A 26,941-nucleotide genomic window follows, 5' to 3' on the forward strand; every position below is an offset into this window, starting at 1 on the left:
TCTTGGCCTTTAAACGTGCATTTGAAGAACAAGGACGGCAATCATATGAAAGCAACGAAGCTTTCAGCTCAAAGCTCGCTCCCATGCACACTTACACACACGATACACGATAGAGAGGAACTTTTGTCGCTTGCCAAGAGCGCGCCAACTGATATCGCTGTGTTATCGAGTTTGAAACGCATTTCAAGCTTTCGTCATCTAGTAGTTTACACTGTGGATATACAATGTTTTCTTATTGTCTCGTTTTTCATAACAAAAAAAAACACTTGTTTCAAGTTGCCAAAAGTTCACATTTCATATATTTTTCTGTTTTAGTTTTTGTTTTATGGTTTTAGTCTGTTTTATGGTTGCACAAAACTTACGCATGACAATTACATACATACATAGAAAATTACAAATCTATCTGAATTGATTTACATTATAGTCTGATATATACAATATATTCTATTCTGTACGTTATGTTAATAATTTCGTTTAAAAATACACAATACATAAATACACTCTTCTCTCTAATCTGAGTACAATTTATCTCTTAAGAATTACGCCTATACTTTTGCTAATTTGTTTTTGCTTGTTTTAAAACCATAGATTACACATTATCCCTAGATATTTAATATACAATACATATATTAATTTTCTTTAGCTGCTTGGCTGGCATACATTTTTTGTTGTTTGTGTCTCTGTCTGTCGATTCTTTTACAGCATTACATATCATTCCAATTTCTATCTTTCCCTCGGTTTATTAGACTCTCTAATTTGCAATAGATTCCAGATTTCATCAATATTCTCTGTTTCTCCCGCTCTCTATTTCCCTCTCCTCTATTTTTCGATTTGCATCGAATTTTGCATTTTACCCATTTTCGTTTTTCTTCGTTTTGAGTGTGTATAGCACCTTTGTATCACTTTGCATTAGCTCTAATTTAATTTTCTTTAAAAAAGATCTTCCATCTTCCAAAGACAAAGACGTGTGTGTGGTAAAAACTAGCTAATAGCTAAAATATATACCGTATTTATCGTATCTAAATTTCGATACAATTATATTCGTACTAATAGTTTCTGTTTCCTTCAAATTGGTTTGCTCTCTGTTTGCACATTAGTACTAGGGTGTATCTCTCTGTTCATCAATTATCTAGGGGGTTCCCTTCATCTCGTTCTGGTTGCTAAATATGCAGAACATGCATGTACATATATCTCTTTAAAATTTCATTAAAATTGTCTTCACGCCCAACAAGTTCTTGACACTGTCGTTGTATTTGATGAGCACCACCTTCGATGAGCTGAACATGTTCAGCTTCTCGCCGGCGCACAGGAGCTGCAAGCAGGTAGCCTTCTCCAGGAAATCATCGATCTTGAACTCCCGCAGCAACTGCTTCTGGGTGTTGGGCAACGCAATGTTGTTGTTGTTGTTGTTGCTGCTCGGACAGAGCTGTGGGAGGAAGAGGAGAAAAATTGTTAAATACTTGAAACCATATATGGGATGGTCTAGCGTACCTTGTTGAGAAGCGTATCCTTTGATTTAACTTTAAGTAAATTGCACAAATCGTTCAGTAGTACCCATTTGTCACTGCCCTCATCTTTGAGCAAGTACAGTGGTGGTAGGGGCACGTCGGCCTCTTCAAATTCAAAAATATCACCATTCAATTCGTCTACATCCATTGTCTCGCTGTCCGCCAGATCCTCGTCATCAAGTCTATTCCGTTCTCGTTCTCGTTCCCTCTCCCTATCCATATTTATATCCACATCCATATCCACATCCAGTTCCGTCTTCACTTCATTCTTAACAGTCACAACGCTTGTTACTAAATTATTCTCAACATTTACATTCAGCTCCTCCTCGTTGTTGTTCTTATTGTTATTGCTATCCTCCTCCTGCTGCTGCTGATGCTCCTCCTCTTCGGTTCCTGGCTCCACTTTCACCATCATCGCTTTTGTTGTAGCTGCTGCTGACACATGTATTCCAGTCTTTGTTGCACTTGTCTCCCCATTCTGCCTTATCGTTGTCTCCACCTTCTTCTCCGGCTCCTCCTGCTGCGCTTCCTTCTTGGCTGCTAACAGTACATTTCCATTACCGTTGCTGAACAAATTCTGCTTCTGCTGCTGCATCTGCTTCTGATTCACCTCTTTCCTTTCTCTACGTCGAGCTCTGCTCTTATCACAAGCTGTGTTCGGTACATTATCGAATATATCATAACCATATTCCTTAGCATCTGAAATAGATTAACGAAAGATTGAAACTATTAGAATACGATCTCCTAGATAAATAAAAGGGCAATGAAAGGAATGCAAAACAACTTTTTTATTCCCCCATATAAAGTGAGGAGATTGGTAGATTAAGGCTTCATTCAATCCACGCGAATGCCAATTACTACAGATGAAACTGATCACTCAGATTCCACAAGGAAGCAGTCGCAACCATGGGTGCCATCAATGTGTATTTATGCGCAAGTATACCGGATGGGTATTCTCATAAATGAGAGGTTCTCTGCTTATCTATATGTATGCATTGAAGATCCTGGACTGACGTTTCTTTCCATCTCCAGATGTTCCACTCACCAAAGATGTCCCATGGTCCTTGGAATCGAATTGGATGAATGTCAGCGGCGGCACTTTGTGCATCGCTGAGGTGCTCGCTCAGAATGCCACTCATCAGCTTGCTTGAAGCTAACGCCAGCGGAGTTTGACCTGAGCAGAAGGGAGACATCAAGGTTAGATGTGTTTGAGGGTTTCCTGAGGGGATTTCAATTCAATTTCACCGATACCCACCTGAGTACGTTGCCAGCAACGGGTCGGCTCCGTAGGAGAGCAGCAGTCGCACCACCTCCTCGTGATCGTTCTCAATGGCTCCGTGGAGCGGACGGATGCCCGACTGGGCCGCCTCCGAGTGATTGGCCCCGAACTGGAGCAGTATCCGGGCAATCTCCAGCCAGCCCTGAGTGCAGGCTTCGTGCAGTGGCGTGTACCCAGCGTTGTCTTTCTGGTCGGGATTCATGTGCATGCGATCCAGGCAGTAGACCACTACATCGATCAGCCCCTGGCGGGCGGCCTTGTGCATCGTGCTCTGGCCCACGCCCTTGTTGAGGACCCACTTCTGGATCTCGCGCAGGACATCCATCTCGGTCTTTATCTTCGCCGGCAGATGGGAGCTGCCCGCAATGGTGCTGTCGGTGTCGTCCAGTCGCTCATCGGCCGCACTCTGATTCTGCTCGGAGAGGACATGCTGATTGGATGTGACATGGGTGTGGCCGGCGGATTGGTTGTGGCTCTGCTGGTTCTGGTGACTGGAGGCCGGCGTCGGTCGCTTCTTCTTGCGTATGTAGTCGAAGCCGGAGCTGCCCTTGCGACGCAGATACTTCCGCTTGTGCGTACACTGAGTGGCGGAGGGCTGCTTGTCCTCGACGAGTGTCCTGCGGGCCAGCAGCTTGTTGTCGTTGGCGCTCACAATGCTGTTCATTTGGTCGAGAAACTCCTCGTACTTCTGGTAGCTGATGGCCGCCTCCTCCTCGTTGTCGGCTCCGCCACCCGCCTCTTGGACGCACTCTGGCGGGGCCGAGGCGGGCCTCTCGGGACCCACAAATATCTCGCGTATGATCTCGCGCCGCTGCTGGAGCTTCGACTCGGTGCGGGTCTTGCTCTGCAAGACCTTGGTGTCGAAGATGCTAAAGTGCCGCCGGCTGGGATCGTCCAGGCAGCTGCTTGTCGTCTCGGCGTTGGCTGGCGGCGGCGGCGGTGGCTCCTGCTGCTGCGGCTGCTCGTACAAGGAATTCGAGGCGGAGGTCTGCGAAGTCTCGCTGTGCAGGTGCAGGTTGGTGGAGGCCGGGGCTGACACGGAGACCGTGGTCTTCCGTCCGCTGCTGCTGCCGCTGGTGCCATTCGTCACGCGCAGGTGGAGTACATCAATTATAGACTTGGGCGTGTTCTCCTGATGCTGCTTGCTAGCGGCCTTTGTACGGGGTCTGCCCCCGCCGGCACGGCTCTTGAAGCATGCCAGCTCCTGGCCAATGTCCCTCCGCTCCAGATCAGGCAGGGAGGCGGCCACCTTGTTCAGTTTGTTGATGGATATCAGGCGATGGGGTATCTTCAGGGCCACCTTGTAGCGATACTCCTCCAGGTACAGCTGCTGCTGTGGCGAGGTCTTACTCTTGGTAGGACCTCCTGTAGACTGCAGCTGCTTCCCCTTGAGCTTGGTGCGGCCATTCTGCTGGCTGCAGTTGGAGTCCATGGCATCCAGGCCGCGCTTGTTGCGCAGTCGCGTGACCATCATCTCCTTCTTGCTGTCCACCACCTTGCGCACGTACTTCCGCTTTATCTTGGTTGTGGAGTTGCGGATTATCTTGTCGTTTCGGAGCACTTTACTGTTGGCCAGCTGCAGCTCCAGTTCCTTGCGATGCTTCGAGCGGGTCATCGTGTTCAGGATGCGGTGCTTGAGGGGGGGATTCGACTGCTGCTGCTGTTTTCTGTGATGCAGAGTCTTGCCTGATTTCTCCTTCTTCGCCTCCTCCTCCTCCTCATCCTCTTCTTCATCCACCTCCTCCTCCTGCTCCTCCTCCCCGTCGTCGCTGGCACTGGTGTTCTCCAGACTCTGCTGCTGCTTGGCCTTTCCCTTGGCCTTTGCCGTCCCCTCGTGCTGCACTTTGTTGGAGGCAGATGGCGGAGGCGGCACTGACTCCCGCTTTACAGACTCCTTCTTGGACGCTCTCTCCTCGCTGGTGGAGGGCTGGCTGCCACCCTTTTCCGCTGCTGCCGCTACTGCGGCTGCTTCCTCGGCCGTGCTTTGGCCCGTCTGCTGGCTGCTCTTGCCCGTCTGGCCACCCAGGGACCTCTGCCTGGCACGGCCCTTCCGCATGAGGAGCGGCTTCTTCTGCCGCTCGGTTGTCCGTCTGTGCAGCTCTGTGGTGTCGCTCTCCGAGGAGCTGCTCTGTCCCGCCTTGGGCGCCAGCCTGGCCGCTATCCTTTGCTCCTGCTGCAGCCGCTTCTTCTCCCGCTCAACTTTGCTCAGCTTCTTCTGCGCTGCCCCGCCATTTCCCAACGAGGAGCAGATGCCATTTGTGGTCGTCGTCACTTGGGTGGTTGTGGTGGCCGCTGATTCCCCATCTGCTGCTGCGGCTGGTGGCTGCCGCTTGAGGATCCGTGCCACGGGGAGATCATCTTCGCTGAGCTCCAGCTTGATGCTGCTGCTGGAGCATGCGGGCATCACCGTTGGTTGGGCTTTGTTGAGCAGTTGCTCCACCAGGTTGTTGCAGGTGCTGCCCCAGCAGTCCAGCAGGCTTCCCTTGAAGCCCAGATCCTCCTCGAGTAGGCCGAGATCTGCTCCTGTTACTCCGCCTCCTGCTCCTGGATGGTTTGTCGCCTGGGGTGGAGCCGGTTCCAGCTTGATTTGTATGTGGTTCGTCACCTGATGGCTCGGTGGCGGCCGTGCAACTGTGACTGCAGGAGGAGGCGGCAGGATGGCAGCTGGAGGGGCTACTGATACTGAATTAGTGGCAGACGTCGTTGAGGTGACCAGCACGGGCGGCGTAAACGTGAATCCCTTCAGCTCTGCCTTTGTACGGATGCGTGGCTCCGCTTTGGGCACAGCCATAGACAAGGACATGGAGGTGGTCGGGGCGGAGGTTGTGCTCGGTTCGGGCTGCAGTTCTCTCTCCCGCTCCCGCTCCCTCTCTCTTTTGGCGGCCAGCGCCTGCTCATTGACGGCTATCACCGGCACTGGAGCGGACACTGCCGCCTCCATGGCTGCATCCAGACGCGCCTGTTTGGCCGCCGCCTGATTGTACTCCTGCAGATGCCGCTTCCTGCCCAGATAGTTGGGATTGCTGCTGTTGTGCTGGTGCTGGTGCTGGGGGCTGGGCGATGGCGACTGCGAGGGCGATGGAGAAGGTGCAGGCGTGAGTTCCATCAGTTGCGGCAGGGATTTGGGCAGCACCTGAACGATGCTCGTTTCGGGGGGCAGTTTTTGGTGCGGCTGCTTATGCCGCTTGGCATATGGATTCGTCTCCAGCACACTGGGACGCATCTGCTGCAGGGATTTGATCACCAAAGCAGGAGCTGGTGCAGCAGCAGCCAAAGGGGCAGCCACAGGTGGCAGATGAGGAACTGTTGTGGCAGGGGCCTGTCGTATCACAGCCGTTGGCGCGGGACTCGCTGGCGTTCCCGTTCCCCGGCTCGCTGCTGCCGAGAAGCTCGCTGTGATGTCGAACCTCGGTAGACCCAATCCTCCTCCTCCTACCACCAGGTGCGGCTGTTGGACAGCCTTGTACTCCGTCGTCGTCGTTGTTGGGGTCTGATGCTGAGGACGCTGGTACTTGTATTCCGTCGAGTCTGCCGTCTGCTTCACCGTTCGCATGGACAGATCCAGGGGGGAGTAGAGCGCAGGTGCTGGCGCTGCAGCAGGTACTGGTGCAGGCGGTGCCACCTGTTGGATGACTCTTGTGGCCGCTGGCAGGACATGGACATGGTTTCGTGGCGGCGGCTCCATGTTGAGGGTCTTCTTGATGATCTGCAGATTGAGCTCCTGCTCGCTGGCGGTGTTCCGCTTCAGCATGTCGTTGATCAGCGCCCGGTAATTGGGTTTCGACACAGCCGGTGACTTCTTGGCAGCAGTCGTTGCATTTCCCTGACCTTGTCCCTGACTCTGGGTTTGGGCTGCTGCCACCGGCACCGGCTGGTAACAGATGTCCGGTCCGTGGGGGTACACCTGCAGCGTGGTGCTGCTGCTGGAGGAGGAGGCGGAGGCGGAGGCGGATGACAGCTGGCTGGCAAGTGGAGGCGGCGGGGCGGGAGGAGTGGGAGAGGCCACGGCGCCTGCCGCGGGCGAAGGTGTCCCGTGGTGTCCGTGGTGGTAGTACGTGGAGTACGGCGTGGCACCCGTTCCAGTTCCAGTTCCACTTCCTGTTCCTGTTCCCGGTACCGCTCCCGTGCCATGCTGCTGCAGGAGTTTCCCGTATTTGGTGGGATATCCATGTGGGGGCGTGGCCACGGCAGCCATTGCCGGCGAGGAGTCCCGCTGTCGCTGCGGCGCCTCGGAAAGCGGCGGTGGTGGCAGCAGCGGCGGTGGCTGCGGCGCTGTGTTGTACGGATTGTGGTACAGCGAGGATCGTTTGGGCTGCGGCAGGGACCCGGCCAGAGCATTTTCCGGTTCGAGCTTCACGTAGCTCGTGGACGAGGTGGCAGAAGGAACCTTGGAGGAGGAGACCTTGGCATACCCATAACCAGTGGCTCTTCCATAGGCGGAGACTGTTCCTCCCCCTCCCCCACCCAATCCTGCTCCTCCTCCTCCCGCTCCTAAACCCGCTGCTGCTATCCCCCGAGAAGCGGGATAATCCAAGCTGGGAGCTGGCGTCTCCCGCACATACCTCTCGATGGCATTGTGGACCGTCGTCTGGAACTTTTCCGTGCTAAACTGCGGCATCGGCATGTACAGGCTCTGGTGGTGCGACTGGGGGGTCGATGTGGCAGTGGGCGGTGTGGGCGTGGACGGGTGCGGACTGCTGATGCTGGCTCCCCCATATCCCCCCGCCTTGCCGCCCACGCCTGGCTGTGTGCCATAGCCGCCAGTCTCCGTATGAGTCCCAAATCTGCTGTCGGGCTGTCCTCCCACTCCAGGCTGTGGGCCGTATCCGGGTTGTGTCCCGTACCCGGGCTGTGGGGCATAGCCGGGGTGGGGCCGACCACTAATCTGTTGTGCTCCTGGCTGTTGCCCTGGGCCAAACTCTACTCCGTATCCTGAGGCAATGCCTCCTCCTGGCTGTGGCTTCTGGCCGTAGGAGGAGTACCTCTGATGCTGCTGTTGCTGTTGCAGCTGCTGCGGCAGCTGATGGTGCATCTGCTCGTCCGGTGGCGGCCAGTAGGCCGTGCTGTGCGCCTGCGTCGCCTGCTGCTGGCTGCTGGTGGAGTACATGGCGGGATTCCCGTGGTGGTGGCGCAGACCCGAGGCCGCTGGCGGTGCTGGAGATGGCACCGATTGCCCCGTCTTGTACGGCCAGATGGGGTGTGGCGGCTCCAGCGGCTCTAGCTGCTGTGGCAGCTTCTTGGCAGCCGTCAGATCCCGATTGGAGGTGTAGTACTGTAAATGCGGATCGCTTGAGGATGTGGCAGTGGCAGCAGCAGCACCTGCCGGGGGCATAGGTTGCGAGGGTGCTCCAGCCTGTGTCCCTCGATTTCCGCTGCTGTTCATCATGTAGAGGGCCGTTCGGGAGCGCTGCTCCTCTCCTCCGGGATGAGGAGGATGTGCCCCATAGCTGGTGGTGGAGGCACGCGGATGGGGATGCGGGTGCTGTTGCTGTTGGAGGTGGTGTTGAGGTTGCTGTTGCTGTGGCTGTGGCGGCGGTGGTGGGTGGTGCAGCAGCTGCTGCTGCTGCTGGTGATGCGGAGGATGTGGATGTGTTTGGTGGTGCAGTGGCATTGACTGGCGCACCGCCTGCTGATGATGCGTCTGATATTCGTGATGTCTGTTGGGGTCCATTGTGGTAGCCTGAAAGAGCAATTGGGATTGATACCGTAAATACAAAGGAAATTGTTACATCACTTCAATGAGAAAAAAACGAGGAGGAGGAACGTGTGAGACGCTTCGTACGCGTCACAACTTTTACACCCGGTACTCAGTCAGCATATACATATGTATGTACATACGTATGTATGTATGTAACCTTAGTGTGATACAAACAACTTTTTTTCGAATTGTTTTTTCTACATCTGTCATCTACACTTACATCTACACCTATGTACCTCTAGAGTGTGCGAGCGGGAAAGAATTGTCAACAACTAACAAGCATAAGCAAAGTTTCTGGACGGGGTGCGGGGTAGCCACTGCAAATTAATTTCTTCATTCTGGCTGAAAAAGTGATCGCATCAATTCCCAATTCGGTGATCTGACAGATAAGGCCATTCCCTAGAGAACGGTGTTTTCTCTTATATTCAAAATTGCGGAAGGGGTGTGCTTCAATTTTAAAGCAAACTTGATTCTGTGTGATATTAAATGACTCTTCACATTACATTTGGTGAGAAACAGGCAGCAAACAAGACGGACAGACGGACGGATTTACGGAAGGCTATTGATGCTGATCTTGAATATATGTACATACATATGTATATACTTTATATGGTCGGAAACGTTTCCTTCAGACAAATACAATATACCTTATTTACTCTTCGAGTACCGAGTGTACCAAGATAAAATGTAGAAGAAAATATAAATTAAAATATATGTAGAAAGAAAAAAGAAAAAAAAGAGGTTTAACATTCTAAGCAATTTTTCAACGAATCAAATGTGCATAACTTGACAAATGACCTTAAGGAATATACATATACCCCTTATCCTACTACATTTTCCATAGTTTTCATTTAATTGAAGCATTTAATTGTTAAGAAACATTCCATATTATCCATTTAGGCCCGGACAGCAAACAAACCAAAGTTTACACTTTCTTTTCTTGTTTATAATATTTAGCATGTCAAAAAGTATTTATTATATGGCTATAAGCCATCAAACTCGAATCCTTATCGCATATGAACAAACTCCATAGAATGATGATGAAATTGCTAAAAACAAACATACCTTATACTCGTACAACAAATACTTAGAGGCACAGAGACAGTGAGACTCAGTCAAAAAAATGAGACAAAGAGCAAGAGATTGAGTTCAACGACTCTCTGAAGAACGTGAACGAAAATAAACCTACTTTCCAATTAAAACAAAAAAAAACACAGCACGAAATGCTCCCAATATGAATCATATATGGAATGAAATGGATGGATATGGCGGGAAAAATTAGAGTAAATCAGCAAGCGAATGGAATTACGTCAGATAAGAACAGTCTATCCAAGAACGAAATCCAACCATTTTCCACTTTTTGCTTCAAGATTAATTATAAACGGAAGGATATCCCCACAAAGCTTACGAAAATTTAATGGTCGGTAAGTAATACTTAAGTATGCCATAGGCCAAACATTGCTGCCTTTTGCTGACTAAAAAGAAATCAGTCGTCACAATGGTGAGAGTTTTTCGAAATGTAAAACAATTTTAAGAAGAAATATGAATATAAGAGAGATTCATTTTCTAATGTAAGATATGGGGCTTTGAAATGGTTTGAACATTTTTTTTTCTATGCTAGAAAGAATTTTTGAACTCTGCTTCTTTTTTTTATATAACTTAAGTATCTTACATCTGGTTGTAATGAACTTAGCCATTCTGAAAAGCAGATGAATGCATCTTTAATGGTTTTACCTTATCGTCTGGAAAATATTATGCTTTGAAATGCAAAAGAATACATACATTTGTACATATGTAGAAGTCAGGGCACGGTTAGTGCAATTAACTCTGAACTTTTTATGGATATTCATTCATCAGATATCCATGTTTTGGGGAACTACCACTGTACCCACCCCCGAAGTAATGCGAAAGCACTATTCACGTGTTGCCAACGCGATAAACAAATTCGCGATAAATATTTAAATGAAACAGGTATACAATACAGTACAGTATAAGAATTTATGACAGAGATAATAACATTAGTGGGGGTAGAGAAAACAGCCATAATTTCTAACATAAACAAATTAAAATATATTTATAAGCCAAAATAGTGGAAACAATCAGACATACGAGTGGGGGCAAAAGAAGACATGGCAAAATATCTATTTTGACTTGCCCTGAAATTGTTGACGGAACGAAACGGACGAACGGATCGGAGACGCAGCGGAGTGGTCCGTCCGACAGACCGTCCGTCAAGAGCTATTCAACAAAATGGATTTGTGTTTAGTCCGAAATTGTTAATTGTCATTTTCTATGTGTACTTTGTTCTACCTATGTACATACATATGTATGTATGTACATATTTATGTATGTATGTACATATTTATGTATGTATGTACTGTTCATGTATTTCATGTTCATTTGTTTAAAATATAAATAAATACAAAAATTAAAGCCTAGCATTCATACATATATGTATGTATATTTCAAAATGATTTATACTTGATCCATCAAATTGCTTCAAAGCATTCGCTAACATAACAGTCAGTACCATACCTTGGCTTTTTCTTGCATACATACATATATGTACATATGTATGTACATACATACATATGTATACATACATAAATATGTACATATGTATATTAATAAATAAATATAAAATAATAAAAAATGTTCATTTATGTATGCATGTATGTATGTTTATACTTCAATTACATATTGTTTAGATTTTGGATTCTGTGGACATTTTTATGAAGTTATAATAGCACTAAAAAAGATCACACCCATCACGTCGGGATATGGTAGTTTTTTGAAACTACCCGATTTTTAAAGGTTTTTTCTAATTAAAGAGGTAAATAAAGAAAATCGAGAAGGGAAGAGTGAGACGCTTCGTACGCGTCACAACTCTTATACCCAATAGTGTTTTTTGTTTCGAATTTTACATTTTTTCTACATCTGCCATCTACATACATCACTTCTCACGCCAACACTCTCTTTTAGCTCGCCCCCCTCCCCTAGAGACGTACACTGCACGAAGCAGAGTGTGGAATGAGAGAATGTGCAAAAAGTAAACAAAGCTGCTGGAAGGGTTGGGAGGGTAGCCACTGAAAAGTAATTTCTTATACCCGGTACTCGAAGAGTAAATAGGGTATATTGTATTTGTGCGAATAACGGTTGTATGTAACGCACAGAAGGAAACGTTTCCGACCCCATAAACTTTATGCCCCGCCCCCTTCCGCCCTCGCAAAAGGGCGAAAACCTCCCAAATCTACAATTTTGAAGCTAAAAGAAAACTAAAAACGCCATTCCGTAGGGAATAACCATATCTATCAGATAACCGCTAAGGTACAGATGTAGTACTGAGTGCCGGGTATAAAAGTTGTGACGCGTAAGAAACGTCTCACACATCCCTTCTCGTTATGGTTGTAAATACATATTTATATTCATTAATATTTATTTATTAATCTATTAATCCTTAATAGATTTATTATCGACTGAAGGCATTTACATATCGCGAAGTTCTAATGAATGATTCAGAAAAAAAATTCCGTCCCTTTCGATTTCCTCATGTGAATGAACTCGACAATAATTAAAAATAATTCCATTATCCATTGTTCATCTCGAATCTAGCAGCAACAACAGCAGCAACAGGCCATAATTTCGCTTTCTCCTTCGTGTTTTAGCAAACATTTTTGCATTTCCCTTTTGCTTCCATCTTTCGTTCATTTTTTTATCTCTTTGATTTGCATACGCATATTTGCCATTAAAAATGGTAATTTTACAGCTGCGAGCGGTTTTACTCATCAAAAATGATAAAAAGAAAAGGAGTTAAAAATTGCCTGCGTTTTGGCCTTGTCTTAAAAACCCGACAAATATAGACAGACGGACGGACAGACAGACTTTGCCATAAAATAACTCGAGTTTTAAGTGAGAAGAACAAAGCGCATTGGAAATTCCACAACAAATAATAACATTTTAACTTTTTTGTGTTTTATGCGTTTTAGGCGCAGATTTTGATTTTTTTAATTTCTGTCGTTTGTTTTTGTGACTTCCTGCAGCTGTTGTTTTTGTTATACGATTTTGGTTATGCCCTTACTACGACAATCCATCTATCTGACTATTAGATATTTTGCCCACTCTTTCCACCCATTCATTCACTGACCCACACCGACCATAATCGGATTGATCGATCCGACCATAATCGCGCAAAGAATCTATTGAGCTTAAGAAAAAGGAAGTTCTTACCCCTAACCATAACTTTTGTTGCAGTTGCTCTGACTAGCAGGAACAAAAAAAGTGACAAACATCGCGTCTGTTGCTGACCTACAGATCTGTGAAGTGGACTTTTGTTCCCACACATTTTAACTTCCCAACTTTATTATATTTTTCTAAATTGATTGACTCTTCCAGAAATTTCTTTGTGTAGGGATGCAGTATGTAAATTTTTGCATGGATTTATCAACACAGTTTTGAAGGAATCTAAAGAAAACAAATTTTTCAAGGGTATTCAGTTCTTCGGCTTGATCAAAATCTTTTACTAGTATGTACATACATACATATGTACATATGTACATATTTATTTTTTTGTTATTGTTTCTATTGGGTTTGCTATTGCCCCTGCTGCTGTTATTGTTGTTTTGTTACAACACCCCTCGGGCTATAGCTTTTGCTTTGTTTTATTTTATAATTTCAATTTCACATTTCGCAAAGGTTCGTTGTGCTCTTACGTCGCCTTCTTATTTTCTCGTTCGCAATTCGCGTTTTCATTTCATTTGAGGCTGCTGCTCTCGTACGAGTATTCGTTCGGGTTTTGTATCGGCATCGGCGTTGCTTTTGGTGTGTATTTATATATCATTTGCAATAACAAAATAAAAATGCGTCACAAATTTATTTGCACTTTTGCTGTCGGGTATTCGCATCGTATCAGACCCTCATTCTCCCGCAAGCACACACAGATACAGACTCATACATATGTATAAGCACGAAGCATTATAGCCTTGACCTCTACACAATCTACAACAGCTCGGTCTGGTACTCTGCCTGTGACTGGGGGCTGGCTGCTGGTTTGGGCTAATGTTCAGTCCAACAAAAAAATTGTGTTTTTTATTTTACTTTATTATATTTGGTTTTTGTTTGTTTATGCTGGCCCAAGCCCCAACTTAATTGAAACGTTCTACAGATCACAAATTGGGATTGGTGAACATTGAAAAGTAACTGGGAAAATGGATTTCTAAGGAATCTTTTGGAATTCTAATGAGTATTAAATTTTGCAAACCCATTCTAATTTAACTTTCCATTTCTGATACGTTATCAGATAAAGAATGTCAATACAATTGAACCTTAAAATTTTTGTATTCCCGGCTAAAATATATAACATTTTTACTACATTTTGTAAGTAATAAAAAATAAATTGTGTTCGAAAGAGAAGCTCTTGAATTTATTTACATATGTATGTACGTATGTAAATACATGACAAATCGTCTGATTGAATATTCTGTATTTAACATATTTCCTATAATTTAAATACGGCAATTTTGCGAATGGCACCTTCAGATATTGTATTGTAGAATAATTCATTGGATATTTTCTGATTCATAAATGTACATACATACATATGTACATATAAAAAGTATATAAGTATTAATTTATAGGTGAATATAAATTAATACAACTATAAAACAACTTGAAACGACCAAACACTGTTTAAAATCGAATTATATATTGTAACATAAAATGTATACTTTTCTCTTTAACCTATTGAAAGTACTTAATGCCACAAAAAAAAGCCCCCAGACTTTTCTGGTAAATTACTTTCAGTACATGTTGAGGTGATGACAGAGGATATGTACATAAACGCATTTCTCAGATTGGTTTTTAAAATAACAGAATTTAAAATACATATGTACATATGTACATACATATGTATATCAAAATACAAATACATATCTCTAAACCTATTTTCATATTGGGAAGAAAACTTTGGCTATTCAATATCAAAATCACGTAGAAGAAGAGAAGATAGACAACCACGTAAATGAGCGCCAAACGCGAACATACACGAGATCATCATCATGATATTAAGTGCCGTTGCTGTTGTTTTTGTTGTTGCCACTTTGGGGGCCAAATGTAAATCGCTACTGTTGTATCTGTACCTGTGTACAGTGTGTATCCTGCATGTATTTGTAGTTTGTGGCTGCTTTTCTATCTGTATCTGCTATATCTTTTTAGAACTATTGTCGCCAGCACAACTACAAAATGCTGTAATACATAAAATAAGAGCCGAACGGTTGACGATGCCGAGACAGAGCCGAATGTTTGGCGAGACGAAAACGATTTAGACAGGGAGGAGGGAAGAGCGAGAGTCGTCGAGTGCTCTCCACATGTTCATTGAGTTGCTCTTCCACTCTGGCAGTCGCTGTTTGCCTAAGAGGATGATGACAAAATCAAATACAGAGAAGCAATGGCAAAAGAAAAAGCAAGAACAGCAATCCATGCGGTACAATTTATGATAACAACAATGATAACAACGACTCCCCCGACTCCCTGATTACACCACTGCCCACTCTTCTTTCACCATTCACTGGCTTTTATGCTTGCCTTTTTTTAGTCCACCATTCTCACACACTGTCTCGCTGCATTCTCTGCCGCCGGTGAGGCTCTGTGGCTCTTCTGCACGCTCCACGCTTCACGGTTCACGCTCTTCTTTCCCTTCGCCAACTCCTACTGCCAAAGATGTATTTGTGCGAGGTACGGCATTTCTGAAACATGTCCATAAAAACGTGCCTATTTTTGTTCCGTTTGCTTGTGTGTTGAGCAAGAGAGCGAAACAGACAGTTAGAGACATGGTAGAATTACTACTAGGTAACGTCGTCAGCTGAGTGCAGGCCCATAAGCTTATTCACCACGCTCTCTCAGCTCTCAGAGAGGCAAGCTATCTCTCTCTAGCAGATAGCAAACGTTTTACGTTCTGCACTCTTCGTTTTTATTGTTTCTGCTGACAGCAAAGAAAAGATGTTCGATAATAAATGAGCTAAATAATGGAGCTAAAATACTTCCATGCAAAGTTTTGGATCGGCACAGCAAACAATATTTTGCAGACATTTTCATTTCTAAAAATAAAAAATACATCCAAAATAAAAAAGTACTTGCATGTACAGTACTTAATTTCATTGTCTTCCGCTTACGCCTTCATTCGTAAGCTATGAAGAAAAAGAAGAAGAAGACAATGAAAAAATTCGTGCGCTACACAACCTCTTTCGTCGACGTTTGGCAAACGACTGACAAGATTTACCGGCCTCGAATGAGAAGCACTGTGGTGAATCCGTTACCTAGTAGTAATTCTACCATGGTTAGAGAGACAACTTTGTACAAGAAATACACCTTGCCGCATACACTCTTCTCCTCTTTTACCGCAGAACCGCTGTTGCTGCACTTTTTCTTGCCCGCGCTTCCTTTACTCCATATCTTACCATTCAATTACACGCTCAACTCTCCAGTGGCCCTCTCCATCACCCTTACCCACACCCACATTCATTGCTTTGCGAATGCAGTGCACAAGCATTTTACCCTGCCTTCTCCTTTTCCCTTCAATAACAACCCAGCAAAATCAGCGACAACAACGGAATTTGTCCTGCTTCTCCCTCTTCATGTTGTATTTCTTGCTTTTGCTAATTTTATTTCAATTTATTAGCATTTTATTTGCTTTTGCTTGAGTTGTTTTGTTTGTTTCTCAATGCCGCCAGTTTCGTTTTGTCATTGTTGCTGTTGATGGCACTTTTCATTGCTTTTTGCTTTTTGGAAATAAATTTGTCATATAATGATTTAATTGCTTAAATTATGAGTGTGGAAATGTGACAATAATAAGGAAGGGGGAACGTAAAGAGAGACAAGCAAGTCGAGAGAAAGAGAAGAGTAAGTAGGAGTACAGTAAAATCTCTCTTGAACGGGAATTGCACAACCTAAACAAATTTTCGCGCACAGGAGCCATCCATGAAGAGCGATTTTATTGTAATCAAGCTAGCTAAGGTTAAACAAAAAAGAAGGACAAATAGAGCAAAGAAAAAAGAAATGATTGTACAAACACTTTACATGTACTAATCAACAAATAAAGGTAACCCTTTATCTGTTATAATATTGGTAGAAGTAACAAAAACAACGGAATTTGTCCTGCTTCTCCCTCTTCATGTTGTATTTGTTGCTTTTGCTAATTTTATTTCAATTTATTAGCATTTTATTTGTTTTTGCAAATAAATGTTAAATGTTTTGAGGTCCGTGATCCACATTCCATTTGCAGAATATTCAATCCCACTTGCATTCTGTTCTAATTATTGCCATTGGTATTACTTTAGTTCCGTTCTGCTTTGCTTTCTACTAGCCACACACTAATCAAGGAAAATTTCGATTTCACATATAGAAGAGCCAGAAAAGAGAGAACAGAACGAGGAGAACAGAGGATAAGATATTTAATATGATAAACGAGGAAACGGAAAAGAGTCAACAATTGGCCATTGATAAATGACTAGCTGGTACAGCTATGTATTGCTAAACGATATAAGACACACCCACATTTAGTGGGCGTTTTTGAAGAATTACGTTTAATTGTTGACAAAACAAATAGACCGATAGATGGGCAAAAAAAAAAAAAAAAAAATACTTCTTTAAGGACCAGCTCTCAAGCCTCAATTATCGGGGAGCCCCCGTTGATTCCTCGCGATGAATTAGCTGCTGCAGACGCATCAGCCGACCACGGGCCGTACTGTATAGGTACACATGGGCCGTGAGCCTAGCGGACAGTCCATCGCGCACCGCTCGAACAGTGCTCTGCTGATAGACCTGTCCCTTGCAGATCGTGCAGAGTAGTTCGTCTTCGCGACCATCTAGCAGCTTGAGGAGGGTCTCGATCTTATTTATACGCTCCTTTAGAACCTTTCCCTTCTCCATCAGCTCGCGTTCAGTGCGACTCTGGTCCACCAGATGTCTGACGAGGGCTACAGGCACTCTTCCTGCTTCTCTCGAGGGCATTTTATCTCCTTTTAAATTGTTAATTTATCTGATTTTAAAAATGAATTCAAAAATGTATGCTTATCAATAAGCAAAATATGAACTGTATGTTTTGGAAGAGATTTGATGACTAATGGATTTAACTTGCTACGTTTCGTTATGACAGTCCAATCCTAAGCCTACTTGCTATGCCAAATAAAACTATTGATTTATTTATTTATCACTTGCTACGGTATCGTCTTCTCGAGGCATTGCGGAGTACATACATACATACATACATATGTACATACATATGTAAACACATTTATGATCTAAGTTGTGGATGCTCTATTGTACTTGTGAACAAGGAAAAAATTACAAAATATTTTATAAGAATATATACATATGTATGTATTGCAGATTAGAAGATTAAGAAACTCCGACACATCCTTGTTGCTAAACCAACTTTCAGTTGGTAATTGGGTGTATGTAGGATAAATTGATGAACAAGAGTTGATCAGAGAAAGTGTCTTTCCTGCACTTACGCTAAGCGCTTAAATACAACAAAAAATGCAAGAGGAGAAATATTTGAATATTTTGAATTCACGATCGTACAGTGTGAATGTCTTTGATGTTCATTTTATATCAAATTTAAATAAGTCGTCGTTTGGTTCTTCCCCTCATTTGCTTTCATTTGTTGCTTAAATATTTCGCATTAATTCAATTTGTATACCCGGTACTCGGAGAGTAAATAGGGTATATTGTGTTTGTATAATAATAATATAATATAATTGTGCGAATAACGGTTGTATGTAACGCACAGAAGGAAACGTTTCCGATCCCATAGAGTTTATATATTCTTTATCAGCATCAATAGCCGAGTCGATTGAGCCATGTCTGTCTGTCCGTCTGTCCGTCCGTCCGTCCGTCCGTCCGTCCGTCTTGTTTGTCGGCTAGTTCTCAGAGACTATAAGAGCTAGAGCCACCAAATTTTGCATCCAGAATGCTGTATGCTCACACTGAAGTCAGTGTATTTAAAAAACAAGCCCCGCCCCCTTCCGGCCCCGCAAAAGGGCGAAAACCCAAACCTACAATTTTGAAGATAAAAGAAAACTAAAAACGCCATTCCGTAGGGAATGACCATATCTATCAGATCACCAAATTAGGATCCGATTGGATCATTATTATGGCCACAATGAAGAAATTAATTTGCAGTGGCTAAACCCACCCCGTCCCGTAGCTTATATTTGTTTTTTGCACATTCTCTCATTCACACTCTGCTTCGCGTGGCTCTAGGGGAGGTTGGCGAGCTAAAGGAGCGTGTTGGCGCGAGTAGTGTTGTTGATGTAGATGACAGATGAAGAAAAAATGAAAAATTTGACAAATAACCGCTAAGGTGCAGATGTAGTACTGAGTGCCGGGTATAAAAGTTGTGACGCGTAAGAAGCGTCTCACACGTCCCTTCTCGCTTAATCTCGAAACTCCCTTTTGCACTGAAAAACAGGTGTCAAATGGAACAAAAAGCAACAACAAGTTAGACAGTCAATTTCGAGAGTCAATTTGTAAATGATTTGTGTATGTAACCGTATATGCATGTACATACATATTTACATATCTACCCATAAATATATACTACACAAAAAATACTTTTAGCTTGAGTCATTTATTTATTTATAAACTGATATTGCATACGTGACATTTATTTTCAATTCAAACTGAAAATTTCCTGGGGGAAACCCTGAGAACGAGTACGGCAGCGAAATTTGAGAGGAAGTTATAGTAGTTTTTATACCCGGTACTCGTAGACCAGATAGGGTAAATTGTTTTTAGCCTCAAAAGTGGATGTACATACATATGTAACGAAGAGAAGGAAACGTTTCCGATTGATCGGTCCGTTTGCTCGTCTGTCTGTCCGTCTTGACAATCGCCTGAATATCAAAGACTATAAAAGCTAGAGCCACCAAATTTTGCATCCAGATGGATGGGATATCACACTGTTACAAGTGTATTTCAAATTTTTTTATTATTTTGTTTTGTCCAGCCAGCAATTGAGTTGGTAGCTGGAATTGTTCGATTGTATCTACGCTCACACTATTACTAATAATAAAAATAGACCAAGTTAACAAAATTTGGCAAAAAGGGCAAACAAGGTAAAAGTCCCGTACAAAGTAAATGTATAGAATTGGGAAAAAGCATTATGGAGAAAGAGAGGTTAAAATGTGAAATGAGGCTGCGGATACCTCAAGGTTTACCACTTTGAATTAGGAGCATATCTTTTTATACTTGCGAACAAAATTCTGTATAAACTTGAATTTTGAAGGGCCTTACAATCCTAAGTTGGATGGCACTTCATAAATACTATACAATAATCGCCATACAAAAGACTTAGACTAAGTAGAAGAAATGTTCGGGTATATTGTTTATTTATTTCTATTTTTAAAGCACGATTAAGCCTATTTTAGCTTATTTAAACCAAAATATAAAATACTTTGTGAAAATAAGCATATATGTAGATTTAACATAGAATTCCAGGGAATCTGAACTTAACAGATAATAGTGGTTGCAAAGAGCCACAGTTACTGTTTAACTGCACTATTTTTATACCAATAATTATCTCTATTCCATAAATAAACTATACGCTTTAAACTATGCTTATGACTATTTGATGCTCATACAGAGCAAAAAGAACCAACACAAATGGTACTATTTCTTCAAAGCTAACGTTATTCATCATTCAGTTAACACACACACATGAACCGAGAAATACAGAGATACAGGCAGACAAACAGCCAACAGTATTGGCTTGTTCTGTTTTTTGTTTTCTCTGCTGTTTGTTTCGAAATAAACCGGTTAAACGCTTTCAGCACAAAAAGCACAACAGAGCGACAGAAAGAGGAAGATAGAGATAGAAAGAAAAGAACAGCTCATAAAACAGAAACCGTTTAAGCGTACAATAGGCGTAGAGATAGGTAAAGTTCGAGGGGTATGAGAGAGTACAGAGTGCACAAATGGGGGAAGTGAGGTAGGGAATCGGGGCGCCCGCTCAGATAGATTGACTACATCGAAATATCAACCTCAACGAATCGCGCACAGCTGTACAAAAAAAACAGTTCCACAGATCGATTCAGTTCTCTTTATCTTACCCGTCAACAAAACTATCAACAAATCAAATGAATGAATACCAAAAATGAGAAGTTATTTTTTTTGTTTTGAAAGTGAGGTTGATAGAAAAAAATAAATTTAAATTTAAATTACTGCAAACTTCTCTAATACGATTACATTTGTGTATCTAAAAGAACCATCAAAAAGTCTACACCCCTTGAATACAAAAATTCTAGTGACTGTAATATTTCTTTGAAGATGGGTTTCCTCTAACTAAAGCGTGAGTTTATAATATAAGATATTGTATGTATTTAAAGCGATTTGATATCCTCTAGCCAATATGAAATGCGACTGTTTCTTAGATATGTACATATGTGAATGTACCAATCATATTTTTAAGAATATATAAACTATATGGAATACTTTTTAGTGTTAGAAAAAACGAAACCCAACGAAAACTCCTCAGGTGGTGCCGAAACATTGCAAGCATTTTTATTATTATTTGTTCTGTTTTTTTTATCAGCTTCGGTAAACCGTTATGCCTGATTCCGATCAAGATTAGCCAACAACGACGAGAACACACACACATATTTGAAGAATGTATAGATGTTAAGGTATAGTTTGTGTGTTTCCGTGTGCTATTTATGCTGTTTGATCTGAGTAATTTATGAATCAGTATTTACATCGATATAGAGGGAGAGGGACAGAGCAAGAGACGCTCACAGCTCTCACAAACTCTTGCAAGCTGATAACTGAGAAACGTGACGTTGACATGAGGTCAGCAAGGGAGATCGGGGAAAACGTTGCTCGGTATTCCAGATAATTTGATAGGGAGATTGCATGAAGATGACGTGCTTACAAATCTACAATTTTGAAGATAACAGAAAACTAAAAGCCATTCCGTAGGGAATTACCATATCTATCAGATCACCAAATTGGGATCCGATTGGATCATTATTATAGCCACAATGAAGAAATTAATTTGCAGTGGCCAAACCCACCCCGTCCCGCAGCTTATATGTATTTGTTTTTTACACATTCTCTCATTCATACTCTGCTTCGCGCAGTTTATGGCCTCTGCCTCTGACACGTCTCTGCTTCTGCCGCCACTCTGCAGCGTCTCTGCCGCGTTTCTGCCCTGACTCTGCAGTGCGTTGCTCAAGGGGAGGGTGGCGAGCAAAATGAACGTGTTGGCGTGAGTAGTGTTGTTGACGTAGATGACAGATGAATAAATAATGTTTAATAACCGCTAAGGTGCAGATGTAGTACTGAGTGCCGGGTATAAAAGTTGTGACGCGTAAGAAGCGTCTCACACGTCCCTTCTCTTTATATTTATAGGAATTATTAGGGCGCTTATAGCAGATACACAATAAATCAGTCCAAATCCCCAAAAGCAGAGAGGTCTTTTCTCTCTCTCCTACTAACCCAAGAAAAGGCGTGAACGGAGGGCGACAGCAAGAGCAGCAGCTGTTCTTATCAGAAAGCAAGCTCAAAGTAACTGTAAATAAGCCACCTGTAGCCATTTCACATGCGCCCAAAAAAGGAAAAAAAAGAGCCAAACCAACACAATTATTAATTCTCTCTTTCTCTCACACTTATTTTCATTATCTGCCAAGACACACAGCAACAGCTTAATTATGCTATGCATTCACTAGCTTATGTTTTCCAAGACAGATATAAAAATATATGAGAAGAGCTTAAGTATACATACATATGTATGTAAGTATGAACATGTATGCATGAGTCCTCACCTCCAGTGAGTGGTGGAGCCCTTGAAAAAGACTAATGCTTTAAAGTTGAATATTTGCTTCGCCAATTCCTCCCACGTGGGGGGCCTTCACTCGTTCCCTTTTCGTTGTTTGAGTTATTTCTTTTATTCTTTAACAGTTATTTAGTGTAACAGCAATCAACATAAGCTTTGCCTTTTAGTTGTAATTCCTTATAGCATTGCTTTTCACTTTACTTTACTTTTCTCGCACACACAAGCACACATGGAGAGATTTCTCGTGCAGCAACTTTTTCTCTCTCCCTCTTTCTTTTTTGCTTTTTCGTTGTTTAAAAAAACCAGTATTTGGTGGCTTCTTTCACTTGTACTTTGTTGTTGTTGGACGCTTTTTTCTTTTTTGATTCAAGAAATTGTTGAATAACGGTTTCGGTTAGCCGCTATGTTGCTTCTGTTGTTGCTGCTTTTGTCATGAATTTCACTTTGCTTTCGCGGCGGGGCACGCATTGCTTCTCTTTCTTTTTCTCCTACCTACTCCTTCTTTTCCTCGTTTTATTTTTTAGCCGTGGGAAACCTGTCCAGCAGCCTTCATTTTATTGTTGTTGCTGGTCCTGCTTCCTAACGGCGTCATCTTGTTGCACATTTTCTTTGAACATTCTGTTAAGCACTTGAATTTTTGTAGTAAAACATAATTTGTACACATAAATGCAAAGCAAACAGCAAAAACAACAAAAAACGCTCATAATGGAACGGTTCATTGCCACACAGACACTCACGCACACCTACGTACAGATATTTCAACACAGGCAGACACATCATGTTCGGTTCACGGGGGAGTCTAGAGGGGGAGGAGCATAGTCAGTTTCAAGGCAACTTCATTTCTTTACTCCTCCCTCGCACACCACACTCGTGCCACTGGGAAACAAAGAAAATTTCACTTGTCTCGACGAGACGCGCCGCACCACAGACACAAACACACACGAACACGCACACTCTTACACTTTTTGGAATATTTTGTAAATCAAATATTCCACATTCCAAAAAGGAATCAAACACAATTTACGAAAAAGCACATTTATTGACACAATTACAAGGTTTCTTTTCTTGCCTTGTGTTGCTGTTGCCGTTTGCTTTTGCGTTTGCCTTTTGCTTTGCTTTGCTGTTGTTGTTGGCCTACTTTGTGTGTGGGGAATTTTGTAGTTGTATTTTTCCTCTGCTTTTTGTTGCTGCTACTTCTCTTCGTTGAAAAAATTTCACACGCGCCGTTTTCTCACATCTTTCTTTTTGTTTTGTCGTTTACGTAAATGAATTAATATTTTTTGGGGGGATTGCACTTGATATTCAGCCCCAATCGGGGGGTTGCGTTTATTGTGCGCGTATTTGCACCATAATAATTATAGTACAATTTTTGTTGTAAAAGAAATAACTACGAAAGACGAGCAGTGTGACCGCGGAATTATCGATCAAATATACCGACAGGCCCTCGGAAAAATACCTAAACATACCCTTGCATTTTCAAAATATATTGTAAATATATCGTAAATCGTTAATCATTTTACTCGAATTTGATCTTCTGTTCAATATTACCAGCTACTTAAAACTCTCAGCTCTAAAAGTGTAATTTAACTCGTATCATCGTTCAATTCTCCACAAGTTTGGTTAGTTTTCATGACTTTTTTTATTGGAACTTTTCCAATTAAGTGCAAAACTAAAAAGGACAACCAACAAAAATATCATAAAACTTTACGTGGGTGGTATGGAATGTTACGTAATTTGACAACTTGTTGCTTGTCAACGGTTAGTTTGTCGTTATGTGCCTATTTGCATTATTTAATAATGACACTATATAAGATTGACATGCTATTAGCCTTTTCATATACTTTCTATTTATATATATATATATATATATATCGATCTATATGCATTCTCGATATCTTTTGCAACATTTCGTTGAGATGGATATCCAAAACAGATTGGGTGCGTTCGCCACTACAACTTGATTATTTGATTCGATTTTTGATACAAGAATTCATGGATCGGGAAAAAATACGTTCCACTGAACTCGTACTCATTGCTTTTGGTTCAAATCGACAGCTGATTTATCGACAATAGCACGCAGAAAGGCAAACATGCAAACAAAGGCAAATTATTTAAAAAATAATGAAGCCTCTCAATAATTCTCAATCTCAATAAATGGAGATGATTGGCAAAAGCCCTATATTTTATAAAACAGAAAACAAAAAAACGAGCAGCTGCTCGTGCCAATATCCTTAGTTTCTAAGCCGATTGTATTTGTGTAGTTACGATGGTAAGGTATGGATCAGACGCGATCACCGTTAAAAACCAGTTTGCTGCTATGGGTCATGGATCGGTGATCAAGTTGTGCTGATGAACATTCCTTCTTTCGAGGATATTCTTTTTTCTCAAGGGTATCATAATGTTGGTCACAGTGCTGTTCACTGTGCGCAGCATGTTGCTGGCCCATACAATTTATGTTGCCAACTGTAAAATACGCAAGTTGAGATGAAATTTTCTTGCGACAGAATCCGGGATGATTTTCCCATACAAACGATAAGAAATCAACCTTGTTTTTTGATCGACAGAACATTTGGATGCTGGAATTTTCCAGTTGAGTACTCAGATCAGCAGAAAATATATCAGAAAACTAGCCGATTAAATCTTCAATCTCAAAGCGAATTATAGAATTATTCTATCTTATTCTAAAACAAACAAAACAAGCTCAAGAGGGCTAGAAAAGAGCATTACTTGGAGACGATTTAAGTCATATTAATGCAGGCTAACCAAAACGGATTATATGTCGGTACTCATTTTATACATTTTTAGGGAGATCAAACACATCTTTATTGCATTTCTGTCCCGCCGGAATGGACTTATCCAATAATGCGGTGCTTTCTCCATGAATGGTTTTCCTCCAAGCTCCGTAATCACTCTGAAATAACACACTTCTCCTGCTTTCATCCAAAATTTGGATTTTCAACGGATTTCATTTTGTAAACAAACACAAAACAGTGTCCTCATAGAGCATTCACTTTGCTCACTTTCGTCATTCTAGGCACAGAGCGAAATATATGGCACTTTCTGGACTTATAGCCGAATTCATTTGGCTCCGCTTCAGGTATTGCTCTTCAATATCTGTGGAGAAACGGAGATATACCCATTAACCTGGGTAAATAGAGGGGGTACAAGTGGATTAAGTTCGTTATTTCATCAGTATATTTACGGATTTTGTGTACATGAGAAAGTCTATTTCGGTATATTTCTGAGAGGCTGGCTGTATATTTGTCCGATAACTGCGCGGTCACACTGCCTAAGACGCCAGGTATTCGGCGGGAAAATGTACAAGTGAGAATGGTTATACATTTGTTTATTGCCTAATATTAGCAAAGTTTTTCACTCAGAAGATGGCACCCGAAGCGGACGATAAATCGGGAGCGGCCGCGCGACTGTACTGCGGCATGGGCAACCATTTGCTCAAGACGCCCAGCGCCATAATAAGGGACCCAAAAATGCTTCGCTTTGCACGCTACATAAACACAGAACTGCGACACGATACAAAAATTTGCTTGGATTGCTTCAAGACCCTACGACGGCTCTACGAGTCCAAAGTAAGTCGTGCTCTGATGCACCAAAAGAAGAATCAGGCCGAGAGCATCTCGGACGTGAGCTCCAGCCAGCGACAGGACCTGACCTCCTCCTCGAACGCAAGCTCAACGACGTCCATCCTGACCATACGCAGGCGGCTGAGGACCACAGCGTCGGCAGCTAAACCACCAACTCCGGTACCCGTCCATACAAGCTCTAGCGAGGACAACATGCCCACAACAAGCGCAGCGGCTGCCGGAAAACGCAAGCGACCCAATCCGCCGCCAGCTGCTCAGAACACCTCAATTGTGAGCGATGACAATGATCCTAATTCTAATCTGAGCCTGAATGCGGTCAATGGGACTCGGTTGCCACACATCCAGCCGATCCCCAAACGGCGCCAGACGGTTCATCTGAACAAGACGGCCATGGACATCTACCTGGCAGGGACCACGGGCGGATAATATGGCTATCCTCACTAACATACTCATTCATACCATCCGTAAACCAATCGATGAAGTGCTGTACAATTTTAAATTATTCTTATTGTTATATGTTGTTTTTGGCTCTCACCTTACGGCCACCGAATAGTCGGTAGAGCTGCGTGCTATAGTTTAAATGTTTGGAATTGAATAAGTAAAAATATTGGATTCTGCTGATGTAAAATTGAACTGTCAGCTTTAATGTTTTCGTAAATTGTTGCCAAGTGTACTTTATTTAACATTAGCCTATTTTATGATATATGAACTAAATAAATAAATAAGTAAATAAAGTGCAACGCATAAGGAAAGATATTACCGCAAATAAAGTCGCGTATTTCTGTGCTCATATTTGAATCGCATAAAAAGTCGGAAGAAGTATTTTAGTATTTATTTTCGATATAGAATTTCAAAGTATTTGACGGGGAATAGGAAGTAAATAGGAAGAAACAACCAACTTAACTTAAATGTTAATTTTTATTAATCCTAGTCCTTAGGTGCTAGTCCCTGGGGTCCGTCAAGCTCACCAACTTGCTCAGCACCTAACTGAAAATTTAAATGGAGTACGGCGTGTACATTGGCTGGTGG

At 42.8% G+C, this 26,941-nt stretch overlaps 3 protein-coding genes across 6 annotated transcripts; 1 reads left to right on the plus strand and 2 right to left on the minus strand.

The window, feature by feature from the left end:
- Positions 1-282: 282 nt before the first annotated feature.
- LOC117895006 (trithorax group protein osa) lies at positions 283-22,668 on the minus strand. 4 transcript variants are annotated; one of them, XM_034802355.1, is made up of 6 exons: positions 22,332-22,668; positions 13,239-13,245; positions 2,764-8,473; positions 2,554-2,682; positions 1,931-2,207; positions 283-1,417 (listed from the first exon to the last, which is right to left on the minus strand). In XM_034802355.1, the coding sequence occupies exons 3-6, from the start codon at positions 8,456-8,458 to the stop codon at positions 1,288-1,290; spliced, it is 6,231 nt and encodes a 2,076-aa protein (XP_034658246.1). In that variant the 5' UTR covers positions 8,459-8,473; positions 13,239-13,245; positions 22,332-22,668; the 3' UTR covers positions 283-1,287. The 4 variants fall into 4 exon arrangements, with proteins under 4 accessions (XP_034658246.1, XP_034658244.1, XP_034658245.1 ...); XM_034802353.1 differs by having other exon boundaries at positions 283-1,426; positions 1,492-2,207; XM_034802354.1 differs by lacking the exon at positions 13,239-13,245 and having other exon boundaries at positions 283-1,426; positions 1,492-2,207; positions 2,764-8,467; positions 22,300-22,668.
- On the minus strand, positions 17,135-17,521 carry LOC117895010. Its single transcript, XM_034802360.1, has one exon. It carries the CDS (start codon positions 17,486-17,488, stop codon positions 17,150-17,152), a length of 339 nt encoding a protein of 112 aa, XP_034658251.1. The 5' UTR covers positions 17,489-17,521; the 3' UTR covers positions 17,135-17,149.
- Positions 22,669-25,612: 2,944 nt separating the features above from the next.
- LOC117894949 lies at positions 25,613-26,527 on the plus strand. The gene is made up of 2 exons (XM_034802275.1): positions 25,613-25,634; positions 25,694-26,527. Exon 2 carries the CDS (start codon positions 25,694-25,696, stop codon positions 26,336-26,338), a length of 645 nt encoding a protein of 214 aa, XP_034658166.1. The 5' UTR covers positions 25,613-25,634; the 3' UTR covers positions 26,339-26,527.
- Positions 26,528-26,941: the final 414 nt, after the last annotated feature.

The sequence above is a fragment of the Drosophila subobscura genome, chromosome J (assembly GCF_008121235.1).
Source record: "Drosophila subobscura isolate 14011-0131.10 chromosome J, UCBerk_Dsub_1.0, whole genome shotgun sequence".
In the NCBI taxonomy this organism is placed as follows: domain Eukaryota; kingdom Metazoa; phylum Arthropoda; class Insecta; order Diptera; family Drosophilidae; genus Drosophila; species Drosophila subobscura.

Excerpts from the sequence above, each read along its gene's own strand:
- LOC117894949 (XM_034802275.1), top strand. The coding sequence starts at position 25,694 with ATGGCACCCGAAGCGGACGATAAATCGGGAGCGGCCGCGCGACTGTAC.
- LOC117895006 (XM_034802353.1), bottom strand. The coding sequence starts at position 8,458 with ATGGACCCCAACAGACATCACGAATATCAGACGCATCATCAGCAGGCG. Across the intron at positions 2,683-2,763 it reads GTTGCTGGCAACGTACTCAG|GTCAAACTCCGCTGGCGTTA; the intron begins GTGGGTATCGGT and ends CCTTCTGCTCAG. Across the intron at positions 1,427-1,491 it reads AGGATACGCTTCTCAACAAG|CTCTGTCCGAGCAGCAACAA; the intron begins GTACGCTAGACC and ends TTCCTCCCACAG.
- LOC117895010 (XM_034802360.1), bottom strand. The coding sequence starts at position 17,488 with ATGCCCTCGAGAGAAGCAGGAAGAGTGCCTGTAGCCCTCGTCAGACAT.